We start from the raw sequence: 27,779 nt of genomic DNA, 5'->3' as shown, positions 1-27,779 counted from the left end.
GTGTGTGTGTGTAAGTGTGTGTGTGTAAGTGTGTGTGTGTGTAAGTGTGTGTGTGTGTGTAAGTGTGTGTGTGTAAGTGTGTGTGTGTAAGTGTGTGTGTGTAAGTGTGTGTGTGTAAGTGTGTGTGTGTAAGTGTGTGTAAGTGTGTGTAAGTGTGTGTAAGTGTGTGTAAGTGTGTGTAAGTGTGTGTGTGTGTGTGTAAGTGTAAGTGTGTGTGTAAGTGTGTGTGTAAGTGTGTGTGTAAGTGTGTGTGTAAGTGTGTGTGTAAGTGTGTGTGTGTAAGTGTGTGTGTAAGTGTGTGTGTAAGTGTGTGTGTAAGTGTGTGTGTAAGTGTGTGTGTAAGTGTGTGTGTAAGTGTGTGTGTAAGTGTGTGTGTAAGTGTGTGTGTAAGTGTGTGTGTGTAAGTGTGTGTGTGTAAGTGTGTGTGTAAGTGTGTGTGTGTAAGTGTGTGTGTAAGTGTGTGTGTAAGTGTGTGTGTAAGTGTGTGTGTAAGTGTGTGTGTAAGTGTGTGTGTAAGTGTGTGTGTGTAAGTGTGTGTGTAAGTGTGTGTGTAAGTGTGTGTGTGTAAGTGTGTGTGTGTAAGTGTGTGTGTGTGTGTAAGTGTGTGTGTGTGTGTAAGTGTGTGTGTGTGTGTAAGTGTGTGTGTGTAAGTGTGTGTAAGTGTGTGTGTGTGTAAGTGTGTGTGTGTGTAAGTGTGTGTGTGTAAGTGTGTGTGTAAGTGTGTGTGTAAGTGTGTGTGTAAATGTGTGTGTGTAAATGTGTGTGTGTAAATGTGTGTGTGTAAATGTGTGTGTGTAAATGTGTGTGTGTAAATGTGTGTGTAAGTGTTCTATCAAAACTATATCTTCCAAGAGACCCTGTGAATGAGACCACTGGAAAGCTAAACATTGCTACAGAGGACACGTCTAGCCTTGTATGGGGAACTATGGCAATGCAAAAAGCCATCATTCCTAGCAGACGCATGACCGTTCTTACTGTGAGTGTTTAGTTTGGCTAGAACCAGGGCATATATGCCTGAAAATTCTGAATTTGAGCAAGAGTGGGGTAGGCTAATCATAACTGTGAGATTAAGAGTAAGTAAGGATAAACTTGCAGAGCTTGAATGTGAGACTTGTGAATGTTGATAATAAACCCTAGACTATGAAGTAGATCCACTGTCATCCAAGTGTGCTGCAAGCACTGCCAGGCATTTTGTGAATACTCGAGGTGTGGTAGTCACCCGAATGAAAAAACCCTGAACTGATGATGTTTTCCTGCTGTGACAACGCTTAAGTATGTGGTGAGTAGGGTGCATTGTTAAGTGGAAACAGGATTCCTTTAGGTCTAGTGTTGCTATAAAGTCACCCTGTTGAAGAAGCGAAAAGACATCCTGTATGGTGAACATAAGAAAGTGTTCTGATAGGATGTACTTGTTTAAAGGCCTGAGATAGCAATCCATTTTTTGGGGGGGGGGGTGGCGAAGGGGTTGGGGGGGGGTGTCAGGAAGTATAGGTAGAGTACCCCTGAGCCTCAGTGTTGACGAGGAACGGTTCTATGGCTCCTTTGAGAAGAAAGGCTTGGACCTCATGCTTGAGAGGTGTTCGATTCCTGCAATAACCTGTGATTGCGAGGTGGAATGTCAGACAGTGTGAAAATGAGCTCCAGACAATAGCCATGTTGGATAATGGATAATACCCATTTGTCTGTGGTGATGGTATTCCAGACTGGGTGAAAAAACTGTGCCTGCCCCCAAAAACTACAAAAACACCCCAGTAGCCTGACTGTTTGCCCTGAACTTTTCCTTAAGAGGAATTTGTACTATTTGTTACTTGAGATTTAAATGGACACAAGGCACTGGCATTTCCCAGTGACACTACTGCATAGACCAGACTTTAAGATGGTGGCCCTGACTACGTTTTTGCAGTTGGGGATAATAAATGACTGGGTGTTCTCAGGCAAGCGAGAGCCAGCAGTTAAGAGTAGAAAGATACACAATGGGTGCCAGAGGCTTGGCCCACAACACTTTGCAAGACTAGAACCAGTGGGGACGTCCCAGTCCATACTTGCACTGTAGTGTTGATCTGCAGGGAGGCAAATGTATAACTGGGATGGAAAGGATCTCTAATGGAACCAACACTGCTATGGGACCGCCATACACTAAGTGAACTGGGATAGCTTGAGGGGTTCACAAAATGCCATGACTGTTATTTGAAAATTAGGAGATTTATGGACAGAAGGGGATGTGATCCCTTTTGAGTCCTTTAGAGAAGATTACCAACTTGCAGAAACTGAGAGCTATAGATAACTACAGGTTAGGAAAAGACTGTCCCCGCACATCAAAAAAAGGGACAATATTGAAAAACTCAACACCCATGGAGGACAGATTGTTATCTGACCCCCTAAACAAATAAATTAAAGGTGGACTGGGAATGAGATGTGGACGAGTTGGAGGAAGATGAATGTGACAAGGTACTACAGGGCCCACAGGAAATACACTATAAGGTCAAAGTTTAGACTTTTATAGCTCCATATTCTAGATAAGTCATAATACTCTAGAATACTCCTGCACAAGATTGGAATAAGTACCTCACAGATATGCGTGAGGGAGTGTAACCAAGAGGGACCCTTCACTCACATCATTTGGACCTGTTCAAAGAAACAGAGTTATAGTAAAGGGGTTGAGGAATGCGTGGCATAAGTGACAGGAGAGACTATTGAATGGTCTGTCAAGTAGTTTGTGTTTAGTAAACGGAAAGGAAAAAGGAACTCCAAATTACATGACGCTGTGGATGGCTTTGGGTCTGATAGTAGCAAAGCGATAGACGGTGGGGGGATACAGAGGTGCCAGAGCTCACTTACTGGAAAAAAGATATAGACTGGTGCATGCTTACTAAGAAAGTGGTACATGAGGGGAGGGGGACCTTCATAAATAGGAGAAAATATGGGATGCCTAAAGATCCCATCGAGGGGATAGAGAGGCACATTGAGATCACAATGTCATCAAACAAACTTGATGCCACCTCTTGGGCTATAGATGGGAGACTACAGCAGGGCTGAATCTTTGTCACTGGTTGATAATGCAGAGATGCTGGTGCCGAACCATTATATTTATTGTCTGTTTACAAAACCTAACAAATTAAACCTTTTGCTGTGAGGACTTCGAACAATCAACCCTTCAAACCCACTACCCACCCCAACTTGTTCTAAGCCTTTTTTGGAGGCTATGTCGGGTTATTCAGGCTTAGCCCTCCGTAGCTTATTTTCAACATAAGCTATTCACGCCAAATTTGCAATTTTTTCCCCAACATCCTAAGGGATTCTAAAAGTACCCAGGGTTTGTGGATTCCCCTGGAGGGGGCTCAAAAAATAGCCACAATATAGCCAGATTCTGAGTGTTGGGTAATATAGAAAAAAAGCGCTTGTAGAAAAGTGTCTGCTTTTTTCCATAAAAATGATATGAGGAAACAATTTGCTGTGCTACAGTCACCATCTTCCCAGCTTTCAGGAACATGCAGCGCTAAATAACAAAATAACCCCAAAAAAATTAAGAGCTCAATAAGGGGTCATATGTGTAGCTCTCCCAAGTTTTATCAAAGAAACTAACTGCTGAAATAAAGTAGTGTTGAAAAGGAGTAGAACTAAATGGTAGTTTTTTAAAACATTTTCATCTGTAACTTTTTATCACAATGGCCTATTTAACAAAAGCAATATACCATTCCACCGAGTAGACCCTTCTAGTTGCGGTGGAATATAGGGTTTGTAGGATTTCCAAGAACCCAAGGTACCCAGAGGCAACAACTGAGATACAGCATACAATAGGTTTTCATTCTGTACAGATGCATTCATATGGTGAAATATGAAGAGTGAAAAATGGGTATCAAGGAAACATATGTATTTCTGAAATGGGCACAATATACAGAGTTTGGAAGCAGTGGTTATTTGTAGATCTTTAAATTTGTAGGTACCCATAATAGCATACTTTCTAGAGGGTATTCTTCAAATTGTCTTTTTATGCACACTGGCTAACCTTTGGAAGGCACAAATGCAGTGAAATCCAATTGATAATAACAAATATCCTACTATTCTATGCTCCCACATGTCTTCTGTTAAAAATGGTATGACATCTGTGTGGGGAGACCTAGTACCTGTGATAGCAAACATCCCAAAACGTAATATGGATACATAACATTTTTCCACTCAAAACCAATCTTGTTTTGCAAAGTGGGTAGTTTTGGGTTTTGAGTACTGCCTCAGCCGGCACCTAGGGAATTCTAGCAAACCTATACATTTCTTGAAAACTAGACACCAAGGGGAATCCGGGACGGGGTGACCTGCGTGGATCCCATGAATTGCGTTTTGAAGTATTCTTCGCTATGAGGGCAAGCAGTAGCAAAAGGTGAAGCAAATTGCCAAAAATTACACTCCTAAACAAAAAATCTTGCTGCATTACATATTCTGTATAGCAAGCCTCTCCAGAATCCCACAATTAAGATCAATTTAGCCAGAAGAAAACCCTCTGCTTCTATTATGAACTCAAAGCACAATGGGTTCAATAATAGTTCTTATTTCTTTCCCAGAAAAACTCTGGCTGCCTCAACCTAGGTTCTTAATCTGAAGTTCAGCTGTGGAATAGAGACAGAGGGCATTCTGCAGATTGCCTCGACAATACAGCATGCATGTGGAGTACCTGTGAGAAAATGCCAGCATCTTCCTTTTGCTCTGCTCTTTTGGATGATAAATCAAAGTCATTAACTTAGATTTTTGAGATACCTGGGTACTGTGAAAGCTCATACGCAATCTATGGCCAGATAAAAAGTAAATGCTCTATAGGCAATGTTAAAACAATGTCCCTATCACTTTTTTGTGGTACACAAGTGTTAACTACCAATTTTTGTAAGTTTTGAAGACACCGAAAAAGGTTTCCAAATTGTTCAAAATATTTCTTCTTATGGAGACCAGATTTATATTTCTCATCCCGGTATATTGGTTAGTAACACTGGTACTGATACAGAGTGCTTATTGTTCTAATCCTGGCATGTTTCAGAAAGTGAAGAGACAAACGTCTTTAAATTGGCACGATAAAGGAAATAATAAAATAGAGATTTACATTTCAGTTATTATATGTAACTCCCACTCCAAAAAATAAGGAAAATGTTACTTACCCAGTAAGCATCTATTTGTGGCATGTAGTGCTGTAGATTTACATGTTCTGCATACTTCTGCCATCTAGTGTAGGGTCCAGAAGGTTGCAAGTTGTTTTTGTTAAATAAGTATTTCAAGTAAAAAGGTAGAGTGACTCCTCCTCTTGCTGGCAATGAGCTTGGTCGACTCCATTTTCAGATTGTTCTCCCGCAGGTGGTTGTGAATGGAGTGTAGTGTACAGATGAGCAAAGGAAATGACCATGCATGCAAATGTACATTAAGAGACTTTAAGGACCACAGATGTCCGGGGAGGCAGGTGAGCGCTTGTGAATCTACAGCACAACATGGCACAAACAGATGCTTATTGGTAAGTAACATTTTCTGTTTGATGGCATGTTTGGCTGAAGATATACATGCCCTGCATAGACTGTAAAGCAGTGCCTCCACAGAAGCGGTGGCTAACCTGTGGGTGTTACAGGACTTTGAAAAAAAAGTACTTAGCGCTGTCTAACCTACATTAGCTTGTTGGCATGCTAGAACATCCACACAACAGTGTTTAGTGAAAGTGTGTAGTGCTGACCATGTAGCTGCCTTACAAATGTCAGCTCTGGGTATGTTAACTAAAAATGCCATAGATGCACCTTTTTTTGACTGCGGAGTGGGCTCTCGGGCTCAAAGGTAGTGACCGCTTGGCTTTTGCACAACAAGTTTGGATACATTTAACAATCCATATTGCTATACTGGATTTAGTAATAGGGTTACATTTATGAGGTGGAGAAAAAGCAACAAAAAGCTGTTTTGTCTTCCTAGAGCTTTCAGATCTAGCAATATAAAACATAAGTGCTCTTTTCATGTATAACATATGGAGGGCACTTTCAGCAACCGAATCAGGTTGTGTGAAAAAGACTGGCCACTCAATAGTTTGGTTGAGATGAAGCTGAGATACTACTTCAGGTAGAAATTTGGGGTTGGTTCGAAGAAACACTTTATCCCTATGTATCTAGAAAAAAAGGTCTTGAAAGGTTAATGCCTAGAGCTCACTTACATGTCTTAGGGAAGTGATTACAACTAAAAAGGCTACCTTCCATGAAAGAAATTGTAAAGGGCATGAATGTAGTGGCACAAAAGGTGGCCCCATAAGTCTAGTGAGTTCCACATTAAGGTTCCAAGCAAGCAATGGAGGCAATCCTGCTGGCATCACCCTTTTAAGCCCATCCATAAAACCCTTTATGGCAGGGAGCTTGATAAGAGAAGACTGTTGTCTTTTCTGAAGCTAAGCAGCAATGGCTGCTGAATGTAAAGTATATCCAAGTTTGCTTTTTGCAAATGGAGAAGAAACAAAATAATATTTTGTACCAACACTTGGAAAGGGGCCAAGAAAAAGGGAATTCCATTCTGCTGCATAATATGCTCTAGTGGTAGGTCTACGTGCTTCTTTAAGAATGTCCATACATTTTTTAGGTAGATTTCAGAGGCCAAGTTGCAAGTTTCAGCTCCTTGGGATTTGGATGCCTGATATGACCTTTGTTATTTTATCAGCCTTGATAAAGTCCTCGAATAGGACGAAACGTGTCGGCTAGACATCAGACGGGCTGAAGCTTATTTCCATCGGTTGCGGATTTGCAAAGACTGAACAGCTGGGCTCCATTGCCAAATGGAATTTTATAAGAATAAACATCAATCCTTCCAAAATATCGAGAGAACAAAATGTATGCGATCTTATGAATTCTGGACATGATGATATATTTATTCCTTTGTTTATTTATTTATAATAGTATTAAAGATGTTAAGGACCAAGAGCATGTTTACACCCATTTGTTTCTGGATTTTACCTCATGTTTTTCTCTTTTTGTATACACTTATCTATTTGACTTTCCCAAATGGTATTAATGCTCATCATAATTTGAATGGGAAAAAAAAAGAGTCTCTGTGTGCTCCACTATATTTTGTTTTTATTCTTACCTATTTATTTTTTTATTCGTCTACACATGGTGGCAACAGATGTGTTCTAGTGTTTTGCACCAGTAATTGACACATTAGGATTTGAAGGAATTATAGGGATGTGCGGCCAATTGAAGTCATTTTTGCCTTGTGTTTTTTGGCATCTTGGAGTGTGACCATATGAAAATGTACTGATATGATGTAATGGTTTAGGGGTCTGAGATACAGAATGTGTCTTAGTGAGCCATCTTTCTTGGGGATGAGAAAGGGAATGCACTCCTGTTCTTTGATGTTGCATAGGGACTGGTTCTGTGGCTTCCTTTGAAAGTAGATTGAACTTTCTGTTTGAGGAGAGTGATGTGATCCTGTGAGAGTTTGTGAGTGTGAGGTAGGATATTTGGAGGTGTGGAACCGAGCTCCAGACAATAATCAAGTTGGTTAATATCCAACACCCATTGATCTGTTGTGATTTGTTGCCAATTTTAGAGAAAGATCTGAAGGTGCCCTCTTACAGGTGCATGGTAATCATACGGTAGCGGGAGTGAGTTACTGAATGGAGACAGTGGCAAACATTAGAGGGGAGGTTGTTTTACCTCAACCTCTAATTACTTCCTCTATAGTATCCTTTGTAGAATCCCATGTGAGGATGTATGTGGCTGACCCTTATTGTAGGATGTTTCAGCTGAAGGAGGTTTAGAGGCTGACTTGCATTGCAGCCTACATAAAGCATTGCAAGAGCTGAGAAGCTGGAGTGCTCTCATGGATTTTGCCACCTCGCTGCCCTTCTTTATTTTCTGGTCTACTTGTGGGTCAAAAAGGTGTACCTTATCAAAAGGCACATTTAGAATTGTTTGTTGCTCCTCGTTTGAAGGCAGAAATGCGCAGCAATGCATGTCGGCATGGGAGGACACTAGTATTGATATCTCTGGCTGCGGTATCAGCTGAATCTAAGGCACAGCGTATAGAGCTATTAGAAATGAGCTGTACTTCTTTAACAATTTGTTGCCCACAGTTCCTATGTTTTCTAGAAGGTTTTGGAGTAACCACTCCATTTCGTCCCAGTGGGCTCTATTGTACCCTGCCAGGAGTCTCTGAGTATTAGCAAAACACCAGTGATTTGCTGCTTGAGCAGCACACGCTTGCCTGAGACGTCAATGTGTTTACTCTCCTTATCAGGAGGTTGAGCATATTGGGCAGCTTGGGGGTTAACTCTTCCTAGATCAGTTACTACTAAAGAGTCTGCTGGAATCTGACTCCTGATCTAGATAGAGTCTGAGGGGAGGCCTTGTATTTCTTTTCAACACTAGGAGTAATAACCAGAGCTGTAGCTGGGTCTTGAAGCATTCTCTTAAGCATAGGGAGATATTGAGGTGTCTTGTGTAAGGCAGTTAAATGTTTCGTGGAGGAAATCATCTTCTATAGGATCCTTATGAAGAGGCACATGATGGTAAGTTGCTGTCCTCCACACTAGTTCTCGAAAAGAAGTAGCATAGTCAGGTTGTAAAGGTCTAGCTGTATGGGTAGATGGGTATCTACGTCATACCGACACCAAGGGTCTATATATTGTGTGTAAGTGTTCCATGACATTTCCTGCATATTGTGTATCATGGAGGGAATGAAGTGAGCCTTGTGGTGAAATGTCCTGGGGGTCACAGTGAGAATGTTGTGGAGACCTCCTGGAGGGAGAGTGTGATGGTGGTGTGGTGACTGGTGGAGGAGATGTAGGAAGAGGTGGCTGAGCCTCTTCTATGACCTTATCTGTTCTTCTTTGTTCAACTGGAGGAGTGGGTTGTTCTAAAGCCTCTTCAAAAAAAAGTTGTTGGTTGTAAGGGGCGTAGATTACAGTCTTCACCAACACCTTCCCAGTTTGTGGCTGGATGTGAAGTTGCAACTGCTTACCTTTGGGCTGTTTAATTTTATGTAGAATTGGCTCCAGTGGTGATTTAGATTTCTAGAATGTTCTGGACTCAAGTTTTTTCGATGTTGAAGTGGGTTTACTTTTTGGTGCCAAAGTTGTCAGAGTCAAGGCAGGCAGTCTTTTTGGGGCCGAAAGAGTCCGTGCTGAATGGGAGGTGGAAGGTTTTGGCGCCAGAACCAATGGTGTTCGGCTTGGGGTGAAAGCGGACACTTTTGGCTTCATTTACGGTGCCGAGCCCGAAGCCGGGACATCCAAAAAAGTCTTTTGATGCCTGCCATGGCCAGAATGCAGTGGCGGCTTGATACCCTTTACTTCTGAAGTGTTGAGTTTCCTTGGGTGGAGCAGGGGGTGATATACTCATGATTTTTTGACCCAGAGGGCTCTCCTACATTTCCAGTGTCACTTAGGCCTCCAAGTAGGAGTCCTGGAAGGAAAATGCATCTTTCTCAGCAACTGAGGCCTCCTGGATTTCCTGCTCTGTGTCCGACATGGTGTCCTGGATACCGAAAATGTTGGGCGTGTCCTCTATCTCCTGCCTCTGCATTTCTCAGTGACAAGCTCTTCTGTCGTGCAGTCTTCTTCGATCTGAAGGAGTGATCACCCTTTACTCATCTTCTTCCCTATGCTCCGGCGACAAGCAGAGATTACAAACCTGATGTTGATCAAGGTCCGAGGGAATTTGGAGTGACACTTCGACAGAAAAAAAAAAAGGTGTCCTTTCCATCAGTCTTTCATTCTCCGAGATGTAGGATGGAGAAAATGGCCGCCCTGATAGGTGTGGGCCCTGGGGGCCTTGATCAACAGAGTTTGAGTAGAACAAAGGCTTTTTCAGTCCCAGAGCGCACACGGATAAAGAAAACACAATCTGAAACAATACTGATGGGGTTGGAGAGGCTTTACCGAATGGAAGAGACTTATTACAATCTCGAACTGGAGCTCTGAGGAAATACTACCGTACCCAACAGCAGAAGAAAACAATCTTAAGATGGAGTTGACGACCCTGCACATTGCCAGAAAGAGGAGGAGTCACTATCTCGTGACCCTAAAGACTTTTCAAACAAAAACAACTTTCAACCTTCCAGACCCAACACTAGATGGCCGAAGAATGCAGCACCTGTGGTATCTACAGTCACACATGCCATCAAACACCAAAAACAAAGCATGCCTTTCTTGCTTATATTGGTCTCTTTACATATACAGCTTTTCAGGTTTGCTCTCAAGGTAGATTAATAAGATAAGAACAGCAAGAGATAATCAAGATTTTCCATCGTTCATAAAATAGACATGCATAAATTGGTGGAGAAGCCTATTCTTATCCCATCAATCAGTGATCTTTATCTTTTACTGAAAGGCTTGGGTGGTTCTCCAACTCCTACCAGATGGAGATTTTAAAGTAAGCACATTTTATCACAACTCCTAATTGAGCTAGCAATTGCCCGTAGCTAGTAAGAAATGATTTAGAGCACGTAATGTCCAAATGTAAACATTTTTTTTTTTTTTTTTTTTTTTTAAACAATTCTGGATCTTACTGTTTGATAATATACCTTTAAGTAAATGGCAAAGATCTGGCCACTCTGTCAGACATAAGTTATGAAACGTTCATTTCAAGTGACCTTTATAGCTTCCAGAAAGCAATACATTTCAGTCAGCACAGAGGAAATCCGGATACAGACCAGGAAGCACAAGTCGTGGCAAACCTGGTCATCCTAAGAAGTACAGCATCTTGTTATGCATTTACTAGAAGTCATTTGTGGAGAAACATCAGTTGGCAAAGAAGGAAGCCTCAGAAGTGGAAGAGGTGACTGACTGCATCAAGGCTGTGTAGATGTGAATGAAGAAGCTGGAGGACAATCAAGAACATACTGGCTCAAGTGTTATATGGAAGTAACACACAAGCAGGGTCAAGAGAAAACCGTCTTAAGCAGGTTGAGTATTCTGAAGGTGAAATTGTAGTTTGCGAGCTAGGTAAACACTATTCATTAGAGAGTGAGGAGAAAGGCAGATTGAAGACAGAGTGGTAATCAAAGGCTGTTGCTTGGTTCGCTATGGATCTTGAAAAAAAGGCTTATCATAGCTGCTTTTTTAAGCATGGTTTGTGGTCCATCTTTAAGGTGGAGTGTGAAAGGATGGAACTAAGCCATGGTAAAATGAATACTGGTCTAATCAACCCATGTATTTACAGGATAGTTGAGAATTAAACTAGGGTTGATCGTGGGCAGATATGGTATGGTAATGACACCGTAATTGACTTGAGTAAGGACAAATGAGGAGTAAGGTGTCTAGAATTGCAGGCAGCCAAAAGGAATGCTGCTTGTAGTGTAGACTAGGAGGGTGGTGATTATAGAGTAAAAATTGGAGTAGTGGTTAAAGGACCCGATTGGAGTGTTTAGAGGCATGTTCTAGATGCAGGCCAGTAAAAACAGAGGCATGATCTTTGGCCAGGTCTAAGTACACTCTCAGATGTGGACACAAGTGTAGGCATCAACTCAGAGGTGAATATAGCTTGCCCTGATGGATTTGTAAAGTAGTTTCTGCTAGGGCACGTCAAAGGCCTACAAGTAGCAATGTATAGAGCAGCCAAAGGCTGGGGAGGGAAGGAGATTAGGTGCAAAGACAGGATAAGGGGTAAGTGCCTGCTTAACTAACAGGCAGTGGTGGTTTTAGGAGTGGGCACAAGCTCAGAGACCTAGGCAGAAGGAGCTGTGGTGTTGTCAGGGTCCAAAGCAGCCAAACCATCAGGAGGAAACACTCATGTGCATACCCATCAAAGGCATGCATGAAAGTAGAACAGTATGAAGTTGTTTTTAGATGGGATTCATTTAGAACTCCTGCTGCTTGTTAGCTAGCACAGAGAACATCTGAGAGTTATTTATACCCAATGTATTAGTAAATTGTTTACCAAGCAGATGTCAGTGGTGGTATTTAACTCACTGAACCATTTTGCTGTTGTAAAGGAAGTTGGTTGAGGGCGACTGATTAGGGCAAGGGGTTGGTTTCGTGCCGATTGCAGCGAGCCTCAATAAAGATAAAACAAGCATATGCAATGCAATGAGTCTCCCGTTTGGTCGAGTTAGAGCTATTAGCGTTGTAAATTCCTATCTGGACTTCTCTTGCCACATAAATTGAAAGTGAAAAGCAAAACAGTTGACATAAGCGAGCCGATTAAAAGTGCCACGGCCCCCAGGAGCATGAGTGCTTAGGAGAGGCGCAAAAGGAAAAAGAAGTCTGCTCAATTAAACATATCGGCAAAAATGCAATTATGCATGTAACAGGGTCAATGGCCAAGTCGGTAACAAAACTGTCCCAAGGAAGGACAAACGTAAAGCATTTACCAATGATAAAAAAGGAATTCTGAAAGGCAATTCTTTTTAAGAGTGATGGTGATGGGCGTACGGTGGGTGTGGGTAAAATTCCACAAGGATACCAACATGTTGGAAAACCGCTCAACGTAAAAACTGGAGTGTCCTGGCAAATCCGGAACTCTTAATCACCCAACTCTCAGAGGTACTGCTAATTTGGCCCCAGACAAGATTAGGCTGGGCACCAGTGCAGCTGACCTGCCCGGGAAACATCCTCAGTTATGCACCCAGAGGGGCTGCTATGAAGTGCATGGAGGATCCAACCAGTCACACCGACAGTAAACCCAGAAAGAAACCTGAAAGGGTTGCGCACATGCTGCTAAGAATCTGTCACGAGTTCAAATCCTGGCAGAGCAGGGCCAGCTCTCTGTTCAATCCATCCGAAGTCGATCACACCAGTACCATTGACGCTGGTGATGAAGCAGGCGAAACAAAAACATTCAGTTTACACTTTGTGAGAGTGACCAGAATTTTAAGGCCAAAAACCGGAACATTTCACAATAAAATAGGACTACAATTTTACTTCAACCGAGCGCACAGAATGAAAGTGCTCATCGGCACAGAATTACAGGATAGGCACTAAGAACATAAATAAAATGCAATTTTGAAAGCCAGTATAATGTCTTAATTAAATTGCTTTCTGATAACACTTGCTAACTTTCTCTTCTTTGGAAAACAAATATCCCTTCCCACAGTTTTCAGGGGCCCCTCTCTAAAAACCAGAATATGAGCTAAATTTACCAAAATCTGCTGGGACAGCTGGTGAAAAACCAGGACTGTCCGGGCAAATCTGGGAGGCCTGGTCACCTTACACTTTGTGGAGTATCAGTCAGTGGTGATTAGCATATGTGAGTTATAAACACCATATAGAGTGCAGTGACTTGCCTCCTATGGACAACTTCACAGCCGATCACTACAAGCCTGTTGTATGCATTTGATTTGCACTTTTTCACAGCTCTATATAGGGCTTCATCCCACTGACGAGGTGCCATAGTGCTTAAAGTGCGCAGATAGTATGTTAATCCACATGTTTTGGACCATGGCTGGAAAGTGAAATGGCATTTACTGCAGTGTAAACTCTTCCCAATATGTATCTGGAAGAACATTGATATATGAATGTTAAAGCTGGATTTCCAGTGCCCGCTAAGTTAGACAGCGTGACCTGCAGATGAGGGTAGTGACGTGCAGTGTTCCTAAAGCTGCCTTCCTGAGAGGGTCGTGTGGAGGGAGGGAGTGATGGAGGGCTGCCCTACAGCACTCTCGCACCCGGAGGTGGGTGCCTGACCGGTCAAACCAAGAAATCCTGCAACACAGAATGTGCAAAATGGCCATCCCTCCTAACTTCTGAATCCAAGCAATAATGCTTCACTAAAAAGTGTGGAGGGAAGCCCAAGTTGCTGCCTTACAAATATCCACAACTGGTACACCTCTAGCCAAGGCTGAAGTGACAGACTTAGCCCTGGTGGAATGGGCTCTAATACCCACAAGAGGAACCTTCTTTGCCAGTGAATAACAAATCTTTATGCAAAGAATGACCCACCTGGTTAGGGTTCTCTTGTGAATGATTTTGCCCTTCATCTTGCCCACATATCCAACGAAGAGTTGATAATCAATACGAATCTTTTGTCCTTTCAATGAAAAAACTCAGAGCCCTTCTTGGATCTAGGCAATTACGTTTTTCCTCCTCGTTTGAAGGATTGGGAGGAGGGTAAAAAGGATGAGAGTTAAAGATTGCCCCATATGAAAGGGAGTGACAACCTTAGGAAGGAAAGCCGCCCTGCCAGCATGAAAGGATGTAAAGGGAGGTTTCACACTAAGAGCCTGGAGCACGCTCACATACCTAGTAGACGTGATAGCTGTTTTCAGAACTAAAAGTCACAACGGACAAGAATGCATAGGCTCAGTGAACCCACTAAAAAAGTTAGAACCTAATTTAAATCCCACTGAGGCACGAGAAAAGGGAGTGGGAGGAATCTTTTTAGTCAGACCTCTCAAAAACCATATACCTAAAGGAGATTTAAATAAGGAAGGCTGATCAGAAAAGCACAGAAAGCGCCAATAAATAACCCTTCACAGTCAAAACTCCACATCCATTCTGTGCCAAGGAAAGGGCAAAAAGCAAAAGGACCTTCAAGGGATCAATTTGCTTCTCTCCACACCAAGCAACACATTTTACCCATCTGTTAGCATAGACAGTTTTGGTGGAGTGTCGCCTGGCCGATAAGATAACATCCACCACTTCTGGAGGAAGAGAAAAAAACTCAGATTGCCCAGTTCAATCTCCAGGCATGTGGGTGAAGGCTGCAGAGGTGGGGGTGTAGAACTTGCGACTGCGAGAGGCCACTCCAGAGCTATTAAAATGACTTGAGGCCAATCTTGGTGAATCTTCCTCAGAACCAGAGGAATCAATGGTATGGGGGGAAACGCGTAAAGTAATTGGTCGCACCAAAATATCTGAAACGCATAGCCCAATGCTCCTTGCACCAGATACTGGAGGCTGCAGAAAGATGGGCAGCACGCGTTCTCCCTAGTGGCAAACAGGTCTATCTGTGGAAAACACCACATCCGGAAGACGTGAAGAACCAGGTCTGGATGGAGAGGCCACTCGTGATCGTCAGAGAAATGCCGACTAAGACTGTCCGCACGTACGTTGAGAACCCCAGCCAGATGGTTTGCTACTATGCAAACCCGATGGTCCTGAGCCCAGGACCAGACCCACAGAGCCTCTCCTGCGGAGAAGGTATGACCCCACTCCTCCCTGCTTGCTGATGTACAACATCACAGTAGTGTTGTCCATCAAGACCTGAACTGACTGACCACGAAGGGACCGGAGGAAGGTCTTGCGAGCCAGGCGAATCACCCGCAACTTTAACAGATTGATATGAAACATCTGTTCCCCAGGAGACCAATGACCATTGACCTCCAGGTCCCCCCAGATGAGATCCCCATCCTAGAGTGGAAGCATCCGTTATGACCGTGGCCACTGGAGGTGATAGACAAAATGGCCTTCCTTGGGAAAGGTTGTCACTCATAGCCCACCATAGCAGATCTGTTGCAGCGTCTCTGGAAATCGTTATCGATTCTGAGATCCCATTTGTATTGAAACCACTGCTTGCAAAGGCACCATTGGAGAGCCGTCATGTGCCAACGTGCATAAGTGACAAACAGAATGCAAAAAGCGAACAGGCCATGCAGACGTAGGACCTTGAGGACTGGAACAACTGCTCCATTTTGAAACATTGGAATCAACGCCTGAATGTCATGAATCGGCGGAGGATAGGTCAGTTTCAATGTGGTATCCAATACTGTTCCTATGAACAGGAGGTGCTGAGAGGGCTCCAGGTGAGACTTGGGCATGTTCATCGAAAAGCCCAGGTTGAACAACAACATTGTTGTCACTTGCAATTGATGCAGCACAAGTTCTGGGGACTTGGCTTGTAGGAGGTCCGCTGCAACCACCACAATTAACTCTGTGAAGACTCAAGGTGCGGAAGTAAGACCAAAAGGAAGGACAGCAAACTGGGAGTGTTGCGACCATACCACAAATCCAAGATACTTCCTGTGGCGACTTCAGCATGGGGATATAAAAAATAAGCATCCTGCAAGTCGGCAGACACCATCCAATCTTTCTTGTTCAACGCCAGAAGCACCTGTGCTACAGTCAGCATTTTGAATTTCTCCTGTTTGAGGAACCAACTCAAAATCCTCAGGTCCAGGATAGGCCTCAATTGACCATCCTTCTTGGGAATCAGGAAATATCTTGAATAGCATCCCTGACCCCTCTCAAGCTCTGGAACTAACTCCACTGCACATTTTGACAAAAGGACTTGCACCTAATGCTGAAGCAACAGGAGATGATCTTCTGAGCAAAACAAATGACTGGGAGGGACGGGAGAAGGAAACTCCCGAAAAGAAAGGGCATAGCCTTTCCCCACAATATTTAGTACCCAAGAGTCTGATGTGGCTAATTCCCACTTGTGGAGAAAATGAAATATTCTGCCCCCTACGAGAGAAGCATGACCTAAGATGGATAGAAAACTTGGGCTGCTTTCCTTGTTGGGTTCCCCCACAGGAAGAGGATGAGGCAGGGTGCTGCTGGGTGGCTCCTCCTGTCCTAACCCTCCCCCGCCCTCTAAAAGATCTATAGAGAGGGTTGGCAGGCTGTTAAGTGCTGGACTGTGGCTTTCTACAATAAGAGGATCCATGCCCAAACCCCCTAAACCTCCGAAAGAACTATAAAGGTGTAGATGCAGACGTCTGTAGCCCCAAGGATCTTGCAGTAGCTCTGCTCTCTTTGAAACATTCTAAAGCAGAGTCTGCCTTGGGCCCAAGCAATTTTTCGCCATCAAATGGAAGGTCCAACAAAGCAGTTTGAACGTCCGTTAAAAATCCTGAAGAGCTAAGCCACGCATGCCTCCTGGTGGCCACCAAAGTGGCCATTGCTCAGGCTACTGAATCTGCTGTATGCAGACCAGACTGGATAATCTGTTTGGCCGCCGCTTGAGTTTCCAGAAGGAGCTCATCAAACTGCCCATGCATTTCCTGAGGCAAGTTCGGCACCACAGCTCTTGCAGTGTCCATCAGGGATGAACAGACCTCCCCATCACACAGGTCGCATTGACCGATTTCAGGGCCATACTACACAAGGAGAAACTTTTCTTGGCTGCTTGCTCCATTCTCTTGGACTCCCTGTCAATGGAGTAGCAGGAAATGAGCCAGGTGCAGATCGAGCAGAACAAGAAGCTTGGACCACCAAGCTCTCAGTAGTCAGATGTTGGGATAAAAATCGAGGATTCCCAGGAGCATCCATGTACCTCCTTGCCACAGTCCTGGAAACCGCTGGAGACATAACACGTTTTCTCCAAATGTCTACAATAGGCTCAGTAAGAACATCATTGAAAGGGTGCAGGGGTTCCACAGACGTAGAGAAAGGATGCAACACCTCTGTCAAGATGTTGGTCTTTACTTCCGCAGCTGGTAACAGAAGTTCCAAAAATTCAGCAGCCTTCCTTATGACAGTGTGATAGGATGCTGCCTTCTCTGTAAATTCACCCGGGGATGAAAAATCCCACTCAGGGGAGGTATCCAGTCCACTAGCAGAGTCCAGACCCTAAAACTTCCCTATAGGCTCAGAAATCTCTCCTTCCTTTAACAACTGTTGCTGGTATTCCTGCTCCTCCAGGAGCCTCGATACTCTCTTCCTCAATCTGGTCTCCAATATCGGCATTGGCAAAGAGTTAGCTGACATAGACTTCAAGGCAGATGGACGTGGTGAAGGAGATACACTGCGTTCCAAACGGGACCCGTTTGGCGCCGGTATTGACTCCATCAGTGCCGTTGGCATCATCTGAGGCGACAACGTCATCGGCACCAAACCAGCACTCTCAGCCTGATGGAAGGGCACAAACTGAGCCGACTTGTACGGCGTCTGCAAACCCAAGGAGAATGCTAATGGACCCGTGGGACCAGCCAGTGCACCAGCAGGTGCCATAGCTTTGTTAAAAGTGCTAAACCTAGCATTTAGGAAAACCGCTGGATCCGCTCCTGGAGTCGGGAAGGCAGGAAACCTCTGGTAATCTTGAGGCACTTGGGTCAGATCCGAAACTTGCGCCACAGGCTCCTGATCCAACACAGGTGAAAACTGAGTCGGAGGACTAGCCGGGGACTTGACAACCTCGATCAGTGATGGCGCCGGAGAAGCCTGAGGACTCTGAGGCTGGTGAGTAATAGTAGGACTGACCTCCCACACCGTACAACATCGTCTCGAAGGGGACCGAGACTGATCTCTGGAAGAACGGCGTCGAGAATCGTGCCGGCGCGCTTCTTATGAGATGTCAATGACTTATGAGAAGAGTCCCTTGTCTTAGATCTCCAATGACCCTTGTGTCCTCTCTTAGCTTTTGCTAAGAAGAGCTTAGCCTCTCTTTCTTTTAAGGCCTTCAGGTTCATCCTCTGGCAAGACACGCACCCTTCCACATCGTGGTCCGAACTTAGACACCACAAGCAGTCTTCATGAGGGTTTGTGATTGACATACAACCCCCGCGCGCACACGACAAGGCTTAAAACCCAATTGTTTTTGGCGAATACATTGTAACAAGTACAACAAGACACCTTCGAAACAGTAGCTGTTCGAGAGCCAGGGAAAAAAAAAAAAAAGTTTGTGTCGAAGGCGCGAAAAAAAGGGAACTGACGTCGGCACGCTGGCGAGGACTTCTTATTGCCATGATGACATCAGACGGAGTTGCTGCGGAGCCGTGCAATTGTGACGTCCTCATCCACGTGAAGAGCTAGGAAGAAAGTTTGTTGAATGCTGGCGCACTGGGAGAATTAATAAAGTGAGGAATCCAGAGGTAGTTGTATCCATCAGAATGAATACATTTTGGGTGTCTCCCGTCTGAAACTGTCTCCAATCGAAGTCAATGTGTGAAATACATTCTCAATTAGTGTTTTTAAAATCTCCCACTTTCCTCTTCTAAAATGTTGGCATGCATGGGTGCAAGGATTACAAAGTGTTCTGCACCATCACTGCTGTGAGCTTAGAGGAGATTGTAAAATGGGATGCAGGGCATGTGTTCAGTTTTATGGTGGCAAGTATGAAGAAACCCGTGCCCAGTCCAGGTTTGTACATTCAATATGTTCCCCGAGTTCACCGTAAAAAGAATTGCCTGGGCACCCATGTGATCAGGCAAACCAATCTCAGAGAATGTTTCTGCACTTTACCCCCCTTGTAAGTGGCAGAACTACAAATCAAGTGCCAACCCAATGCTATGCACCAGTGTTATTATCCGGGTGTTTTTGCTTCCATTTACTGCGGCGCTATCACTCAGATCACAGAGCTTGAGCTTTTTTATTATTTTTAAACTGTTCTGCTGGTCTCCTTTCAGGTCATTCAGCGTGCACAGTGTTGCCCATAGACATCACTTTGCACCATTGGAGAGTCTCAACCAGTCTTAATTTATTCTGTGAATTCTGTGGCTTGCAGCCCTGCATTTACAATGAGGAAAATTAAAATTACAGGGGTTAGAATAAAACAGTAAAGTTACATCGGGAGTGGACAAAGTGCTGAAGCCTGCAATAGAACTAGTGCTGCCAATTTTCCACTATCACTCTGCAAGACACTGTGCCCAGGAGACCTCAAAACATGCTTACTGGGGAGCAAGGGAAGATTTATGGCCTCAATAAAGGAGATAAGCAATGCCCTGTGTGCGATGTCATGACCATGGGGGGGGGGGGGGGGGGGGGAGCGGGAGAGAGGGGGAGAATGAAATTGCTGTAACCAACAATATAAGTATACATCAGGTCGAACACTTATGCTTGACCTAAAAATACAGTGAATTACAGTTTTACTTTTTAAATTAGAAATAATTAGACACAACTGAAACTGCAAACTCACCTTTTATTTTTTTCTTCTGTGTAAAAAGAGTTGGCCTCATAAGGATTTCTACCAGAAGCTGTAATGAAAGTCACAGATTAATTCCAGAACTTAAAATGTTACTACACTCCATGAATACTAGTCAAATAATGTTTCACATAAAGATCAACCCAACTTGGGGAACAGCAAGAAAAGGGTGTTTTAAAAATAAAAAATAATCCTTGCCATCGTCATTCTGTGTCTGAAATACCTATACCCCCAGCGTGGTCTTCATTGGCTTATGGCACTGTATTCACTTTATGGATGTAGCGTATCTCTTGTCAAAAAGCCATGACAGTGAGTAATTTAAATTGTTCTGAAAAGGCTGTCACTTACTAAAACGAGAGACATTTTCGTTCTGATCACCCAATTAAATTTAAGTTTAATACCCATTACCCATTATAGCACTTTCACTCCCAAAATGTACGACTACCTTTGGGAGTTTAATGAAAAGACTTGAATGGCCCTGCAGGCACCCCATAAAGCAGGATAGCTTATTAGAACCTAGGCAAAATTAGAATGAGTGAAAGTCTGATTTCAATCATACACAGATGGGAGAGCTTATCCAACAATCCATACCCTCTATCCTGGTTCTTTAAGGCTTTGTGTACGGTCAACATGAACAAGTCATGAAGTGCATAAGGATGCTTTGCTTCATCCCATTAGAGTTCTTGGGGGCTAGGAGCCCAAGAGATGTACCTCTGTTTCACATGCTTAAATGTGTTGATGCTGAAAGAAGGTTCTCATTTAGCATGTAGTTTGGACTTGGCTGCGGCTAAAATCTTACATTTTGGTTTCAGTAGATATCAGCCTAGAGCCAGTGGATCACTTTCAAGGGCTGATGTCACTCCTAGCTAAACAGTCTATGCAGCAGTTAAATGCCTATACACGCCTACTCAGATACTAGATATACACACAAGTACTCAAACTGATGAAGCAGCATCAGTACTTTTAATGGATTATGTAATTAGCCCCAACCATGTTCCCTATCTATAATCTGTGCCTGTACACACACCACATATGTAATGCCCAAGACAGAACAAAGCACACACAAAAACAAAAAACAAATACAGTAAGAATTTAACATGAACTTACGTCTACACCTCCAAACAGGTCAAACGTGTACGTGTTTGGAAAAGTGAAGTCTTGATTTAGTTTCTTTTCTTCCGTTACTATGGCCATTGCCTCCATTGATAGAAGGGGAGAAATTTCCTATTAAAAAACACTTGATAAACATGATTTGAAGACCATATAACCTCACCGCGCAGGATTTGACTAGTTCTTTTAAGTTTTAATATCATCTTGTGTGAGTATTAAAAAAAAGGACTTAAATGTATGTTTAAGACCTTGTTTAAAAAAGTAATCCAGTTGCGAGCAAACACGAATGTTACTGCAAAATACAGAAATTTTGATGGTGAAAACATGCAACACTCATTTTGTCTAGTCGTTTCACTGCCCATTCTGAAATAAGGTAACAAACTACTCAAACTACTACAACACTAATGTGTCTGTCTTTAGTGTTTATGATTTCCAATACTCAGACACTCAGATTTTCCACTTACCTATTCTTTGGAACCTCTGCTGCCACGGACTAGACGAACATAACCATAGATGCCCAGACAGACGACAGAGGTAGGAACAACACTGTGGCCTGGTCCCAAATCCCACACAGAAGAACAAAAATACATACATAACCACACCTTGAAACAAACCTTTCTGTTGGAGTGGCAGCTATGAACCGAGGTGTGCACTGAGGGTCACCCAATGAACCAGAGCACCATCATAGGCACCCGTTTGGCTGTAGCTACATAACTTTTCTGATAAACATACTACACTAAATTAACTGGAGAACTGACACCATGGATAGCCAATTAATCTTGTTTATTTCTATTTGCAGCCCTATATGCACTATTTAGCACCTTCAACTCCTCCCCTTTGGCTGTCCAACCACCCCATCCACTCCTTTTTCTGTGAAAGCCTGGGATCATCTAGTGCACCTCGCAGGAGCTGGTTAGGTCTTCTGACCTGCAGAGAGGCGTTTGCAAGAGTCGGCTGTCATAAGCACCCATTACCATTATTACAGAACGGTTGACAGTGAAGGGATGTGTTTAATCGGAGGCAACATTATTACAGAGCTTAGAACACTAATGGGTGGTATATAATTTTACAATGCTCAATATGTTCATTTCACACCACTGGAGTCTACTTTTTGCATGACTAAAAAAAGATAGCCCTAGAACGTTTCAAATGAGCTTAATTTCAATTACATCAATAAAATGCAATAAAGGGGGGGTGTGGCCAGCCATCATGGCTGAGTGGACGTAATTAAAAAAGGACTGCTTGGTAGCTGGTAAGAGACGCGGATAACGCTGTCATCTAACACGTAAATGCCCTGAATCGATCAACAGTGACCTAAAGGAAGCACGGGCTTAAGTTTGATGATACACAGACTGCAGACAGATGCACGCACCACCGCAGTCGGGTCAAATGGGTGGCAGAGGTCTGGGGGAACATGGCAGCTGTCGCGCCATTCTGGCCATGATGCCGACCATATGTTGGACAATCTGGTGGGGGGGGGAGGGTGGGGGGGGGGGGGGGGGTAGGGTGGAGGGGGAACGGAACAGTCCAAGAGAGGCTGTGACCCCTGGGTTCGTCCAGCCTGGAGTTCTGCGGATGCCCGGAGCAGGAGATCTAGTACGAATGGAGTGAGAGCCCCAGAACCGAGACCTTCACAAGTACTAATTTCCTACATATCAGGTCGCCACTTCGGGGGATAGACAAGCATCATGCTGACCTCACAGAGGGCCGCACTTACCTCGCTGACATCTTCACAACAGGTTCCGGAAAGAAAGGTGAGGTGGAGTCGTGATGTGGTGTTGGGACCACCGCCAGCGGGGTGAGACAAAACTTGCCGAGGTGCGGGGTGGCTGCAGCTGCCCCGAAGAAACAAAGACTGTCGTCCATTGCATGGCACCTGACAACTCGGGTTGGACCAAGATCCAGTGGCCTACCCCTGAGTTGCTCGACATTAAAAAGGCGCTCACCCCGGCGTAAGGCAAGGCTTAATGATCCATGAGGCTGACCAGGGGAGTTTGCACGGACCCCAAATGAGGGTAGTCAACGCCACAATACAGTAACCGAGTATGGGGGACTAATCGACTAAACCTGCTTATTACAGAGGTGTGGTGATGCTAGCGGATGATCTGTGACACCCAAGATGGAGGATTAGCAACCCGCAGAGACGTCTCCGCTTTGCTTTAAGTGGGGGTGTTGCCTGCAGCCTCTGAAGGTATAAGAGCACTACATTGCGATCAGTACAGAAATGGTTGTCACACTAGCAATATCGTACCCTGGTGGAGGGGGCACTACCAATGCCCCTAGGTGATGATGCAGTAGGTGGACCTCCTCCTCCAGAGTGGCTGGCCGAGTCGATCCAACCAGGTGTTGCAAGGTTATCATAATCAGGTGTTGCTTGCCTCTATGTCACGCAAGAAGCCACCATCCAACAGCCTCAAACTACTTTGTGTCCATCGAACCTAGACTGGAAGAAGCAACGCAGTACCTGACAGAGAGCATGGCGCTTACGAAAGACGATCTACTAGCTTCTCTAAGCAACTTTAAAAATGAACTGAGAGAAGAACTTAAAGCAGAAATGAAAGCCACCTCGAGACCTTCAAATCGGAAGTCAACTCACGTTTGACCAGCCTCTAATCTGATGTGGATTTGGTAGGAGCCTGTACTGTCGATTTAGAGATGTAGGTACAGGAAATGGAAAACCAATTGGTTCTTCTGGACAGCAAGCTCACTCAGCTACAAACAACTTCAATTTACACTTCTCAAATGTGAGGATTTAGAAAACTGATCTTGCAGAGACAATTTTTGGGTGGGAGGTTTGGAGGAGGGTAGTGAGGGCTTGGATCTCGAGGCGTTCATAACCGGTCTCCCTGAGGTTCAACTGGAATGTGCGCACAGAGTAGGTGTCAGAACCAATGGAGAAGGATGAGACCCAGGGACATCCTAGCAAAAGTGAGTTTGTTTAAAGTAAAAGAGCTGATCCTCCAGAAGGCGAAGAAACAAGATACCATCTCCTTCCAAGGTGCGGAATGCTCTCTACACCAAGACTTAGCCCCAGCAACAGTAGCTCGCAGATTACAATTTTGACCGATTAGACGCTTTGAGAGCCAGAAGTGTTGGGTACAGATGGACCTACCCCTTTGGCATAGCACTTGAGCTAGATAACAAACAGCATCACTTCACTGATCTCGAGGAAGCATCTTACTATTGGGACTAGAGGGTGGTAGACCCACTGTAACCACTGAGAACTTCAATTCTTCGAAGAGGAGGTTGATGACTCCGCCCACCTCAAATGCCTGGCAACAGCAGAAAAGGGGGAGGAAGACTCACAGAGGCTGAAGATAACGTAAGCCATCAGTGAGGAGAAAGTGGACCCCTTTTTTTTTTGGCTCTTCAATTTTGACAGAGTATTTACAACTACCCTTTGCATGAACAGGAGAACAGTGGTGTGGGGGGTTTCAGTGGCGGATTCCGGCAGTGGACTGTTTGACTCATGCCTGCTTTTGCTTTCCCCGGCCTTGCTATATTCTATGATCTTGACTAGCACTGTTTCAACTAATGACATTTTAAGCATGTCAACGTAAAGCTCTCTGCAAGGTACGAGGGTGGGTATGTGTCCACTGCCCACTATGGTAACCTCACAATTGTATAGTTTGCAATTGCAGCACTTATGTTTGGCAATAATTGCTTTTCTGTTAAAGTTTTTTATTTTCTGCATTATGTAGATCTGAAAATGGATGACAATGGTTTTCTGGAGGAGGAGGGAAGATGACTGTGGAGTAAGGTTGGGGAAGAGTAATAGCAACCGGCAGGTATATCCTCGTCTACCCCCTTAATATCTGGAGGGGGAGGTCGACAAGAGCTGGAACTACCCTAGCCACAGGATGCCCAATGTTTTGACATGGAATGTCAAGGGTCTGAGCTCCCCCAACAAGGGGGCTCAACTATGGAAATATCTTGGGGACCTTTATTTGGACTTAACTGCCCTGCAGGAAACCCACCTCAGGCGAGGGGAAGGTCACCAGGTGCACCATAAACAATATCCACCAACTTACATTGCCTCATCTGCTAAAAAACACAATGGAGTGGCCCTGTAGTTCCATACCTCAACCTATTTTCAACTGCAGGGTATAAAGCAGGACACAGAGGGCAGGTACCTCTTAACCAAAGGCTACATCAGAGGGAAGCTAAACAAAGTAGCTGTATTATATGTCCCTAACAGTGGCCAGTCCCAATTTCTCAAACCGTTTCTATCCCTATTGGAGGATTATGCATAAGAGGAAATTCTCCTTCTAGGAGATTTCAAACTAATATAGTATAACAACCAGGACACAACCAACCCCCATAAAGCACAGATAAGCAGTGTCACGAAATCCGTCAAATAAGTCTTCACCGGGTTAGGCCTTTTTGATGCACGGAGAAGGCTCAACCCTACAGTAAAAGATAACACTTTCTTCTCAGACTCCCAAAGGTTGTATTCCAGAATCAATTTTGTCTTCCTGGTCCACCCCCTACGAAATGCCGTTAGGATCGCAACCATTCACCAAATCATCATATCTGACCATGCCCCACTGGAGATACGCTTTGACTGGCCCACGATACATTCAAGATTTCGCAGATGATACTTTCCCAGTATCCTTACGGTTTACTCCAAGACAAGCTTCAGAAAGCAGTTAAGGACTATTTCCAATAAAATAAGCCCATAGATACTTCGCACTTCACTAACTGGGATGCATTCAAAATGGTTATAAGTGGTAATTGCAACTCTCTAGTGACCACACTGCATCAACAAAACAAATTTGGTTCTAGCTCAAACAGTTAAAAAATTACTAAAAACACAGCAACACCATGTTGCCTCACAGAGGAAGGTTCTTTGCAAAGCCTGTTTGGTCACCTTTCTGCTTACTGCTATATCTGGGAGTTAAACTAGTACTAATTAGGTGCAATTTATGTCCTAGACTGTGTTAAGAAGTCTAAAAAATGAGAAAGTAATGTATTAATACCGTCACATAATTTGACGCATTATCGCAGATAATTTGCCTTTTCTCTCTGCGTAATTTGGTTAACATTACTCCATAATTTGGCCCACCACTGCCACATTATTCCAGTGGCCCTGAATATAGTTTTATCAGTAGAAGTTTATGTCAATGCAAATTTATTGGCCATTTCAATGGAAAATGTGCTGTCTGTCAATGACAGTGCGGCATCACACAAAGCTTTAGTTAAATTTAAAAAAGAAATTACCAGTCAAATGTCCGTTAAAGCTATGTGAGTCACAAATGTTTGCTGTGGTAAAATTGAAAGTTGTTCTAAAACGTTTGGGAAGCACTGGTGTAGAAAGTCAAGTCAGACAGCTAATCACAGACGGCACTTTACACCAACATTCATGGATACAAGTATGCCAGCATTCAAAAATAAATGTATCCCAAAAATACAAAGCAGATGAAACACCACAAAGACAATATGTTCTTCCAGTCACAATAGCAGCCAGCAAAAAACGCCTTACTCACAAATATGAAGTTATTGTGTGAAATATTGGTCCGCTATGGCAGGATGACAAACCAATTCACAAAACTCATTTTGCAGCTACCCATTCAAGATGTATGAAAATGCTAAATGCTTTTAATTAATGGTTTGAAATGCATCTTTGTAAAATAGAAAGGCATCCTCACTCCCTTACGAATCACCAATCGAACCAATACATCAAAGCTAAAAGCCCTAAGATTAAAGGGAGGCAGAGATATGCCCATCAATAGTTTAAAAAGACAGTTTTAGTCCCTCAGAACCACCAAATGGTGAAACAAAACAAGATAAGGGTAGCAATGAGCATGGCGCAGCAGGGCTCCAGAAGGAGACCTTATCTAGGGTGAAACAGGTCCTGGATTGCTTGTGTTTCAGCACAGGGAAGTCCTGGTCTGGCAGTTTGGACTAGGCTGTTCCCATGAAGAGCAAGTTCAAGACTGATTTGCATATAGCTGGGTCCAAAATTAGATGGCATGGTGACAAAAAGAAGAATCGGTTGGGATGACACCCTGAGCGGATGCCTGAGGTTGGACAAATAGCAAAGATTCTTCCCATCATCTTTTGTTTGTTCCATGGCACAGGTATGCCCAGATGTCGGTCCCATGCTCCTTGCGTAACTGGAACCAAGCTGTACTCGGCTGATGAGCCCAGACATAGGGCGAACCCGGTCCTGGTTTTCTTGCGGTGCGGTTCAGGGGCAATCTGGCCTGGTAGTTCAGACGGGAATCTTCCCATGAGAACTAGGATCAAGACTGATTTGCATAGGCTAGGCCCAAACTGAGGTTGGATGGTGAGCAAAGGAGTAATGGGCTAGGATGCTACCTTGAGCGACTGCCTAAGGGTATACAAATTGCAAGCCTTCCTCCCATCACCTTTTGCATGTTTCAGACACCTGGAGAAACACCTGTGCCACAAGTAACATAGCACTACCCACCATGATCAGAAGATTCCCTTTTCAGCAGTTGTAGATTCTATGGAGAATGCATCCTGGTTATGGCAACTATGAAGTAGTGAGTAGTTTATGCCAGAGTAAATAAGCGAAAAGTCCTGACAATAAAAAAATAAAATTAAAAAAAACCTTTCCAAACGTGGAAACTGCTCTAAGATTAAGTTTATAGAAGCAACCATCATCAAAGTGATCATCCAATCAACTGTCACTACACCCAACATTCCAATGGGCTAAACTAAAGCTTAAGGAGGGGAAGATGGGTAAGGAAGAATCATCTAAAAGTTTGTCTAAATCATACAAATAAGAAACATTTTTTACTTGGAAAATGTAGCAGTACATACACTACAAAAAATGACAGAGTTACTCAATGCAAGTCAGGGATTCATCACAGTAAGAAACAAGCATTTACAATGCATCGGGTCTCGCGTTTGCTCATGTTAGAGCTGATTGCGTTGTAAACTCCTAACCCGACTTTTCACCTA

The 27,779-nt window shown here is 43.8% G+C and overlaps 1 protein-coding gene across 3 annotated transcripts in view; it reads right to left on the bottom strand.

The window, feature by feature from the left end:
- Positions 1–27,779, bottom strand: part of TRPC4AP (transient receptor potential cation channel subfamily C member 4 associated protein) — a 561,565-nt gene that overhangs the window by 431,733 nt on the left and 102,053 nt on the right. For all 3 annotated transcript variants that reach the window (XM_069243893.1, XM_069243896.1, XM_069243894.1), the window contains exons 3-4: positions 20,847–20,963; positions 19,734–19,791 (exon numbers count right to left, since the gene is read on the bottom strand). In XM_069243893.1, coding sequence (XP_069099994.1) covers positions 19,734–19,791; positions 20,847–20,963 — 175 coding nt within the window. The remainder of the gene's footprint in view (positions 1–19,733; positions 19,792–20,846; positions 20,964–27,779) is intronic.

The sequence above is a fragment of the Pleurodeles waltl genome, chromosome 7 (assembly GCF_031143425.1).
Source record: "Pleurodeles waltl isolate 20211129_DDA chromosome 7, aPleWal1.hap1.20221129, whole genome shotgun sequence".
NCBI lineage: Eukaryota > Metazoa > Chordata > Amphibia > Caudata > Salamandridae > Pleurodeles > Pleurodeles waltl.
This window is presented reverse-complemented; position numbering and strand designations above follow the sequence as displayed.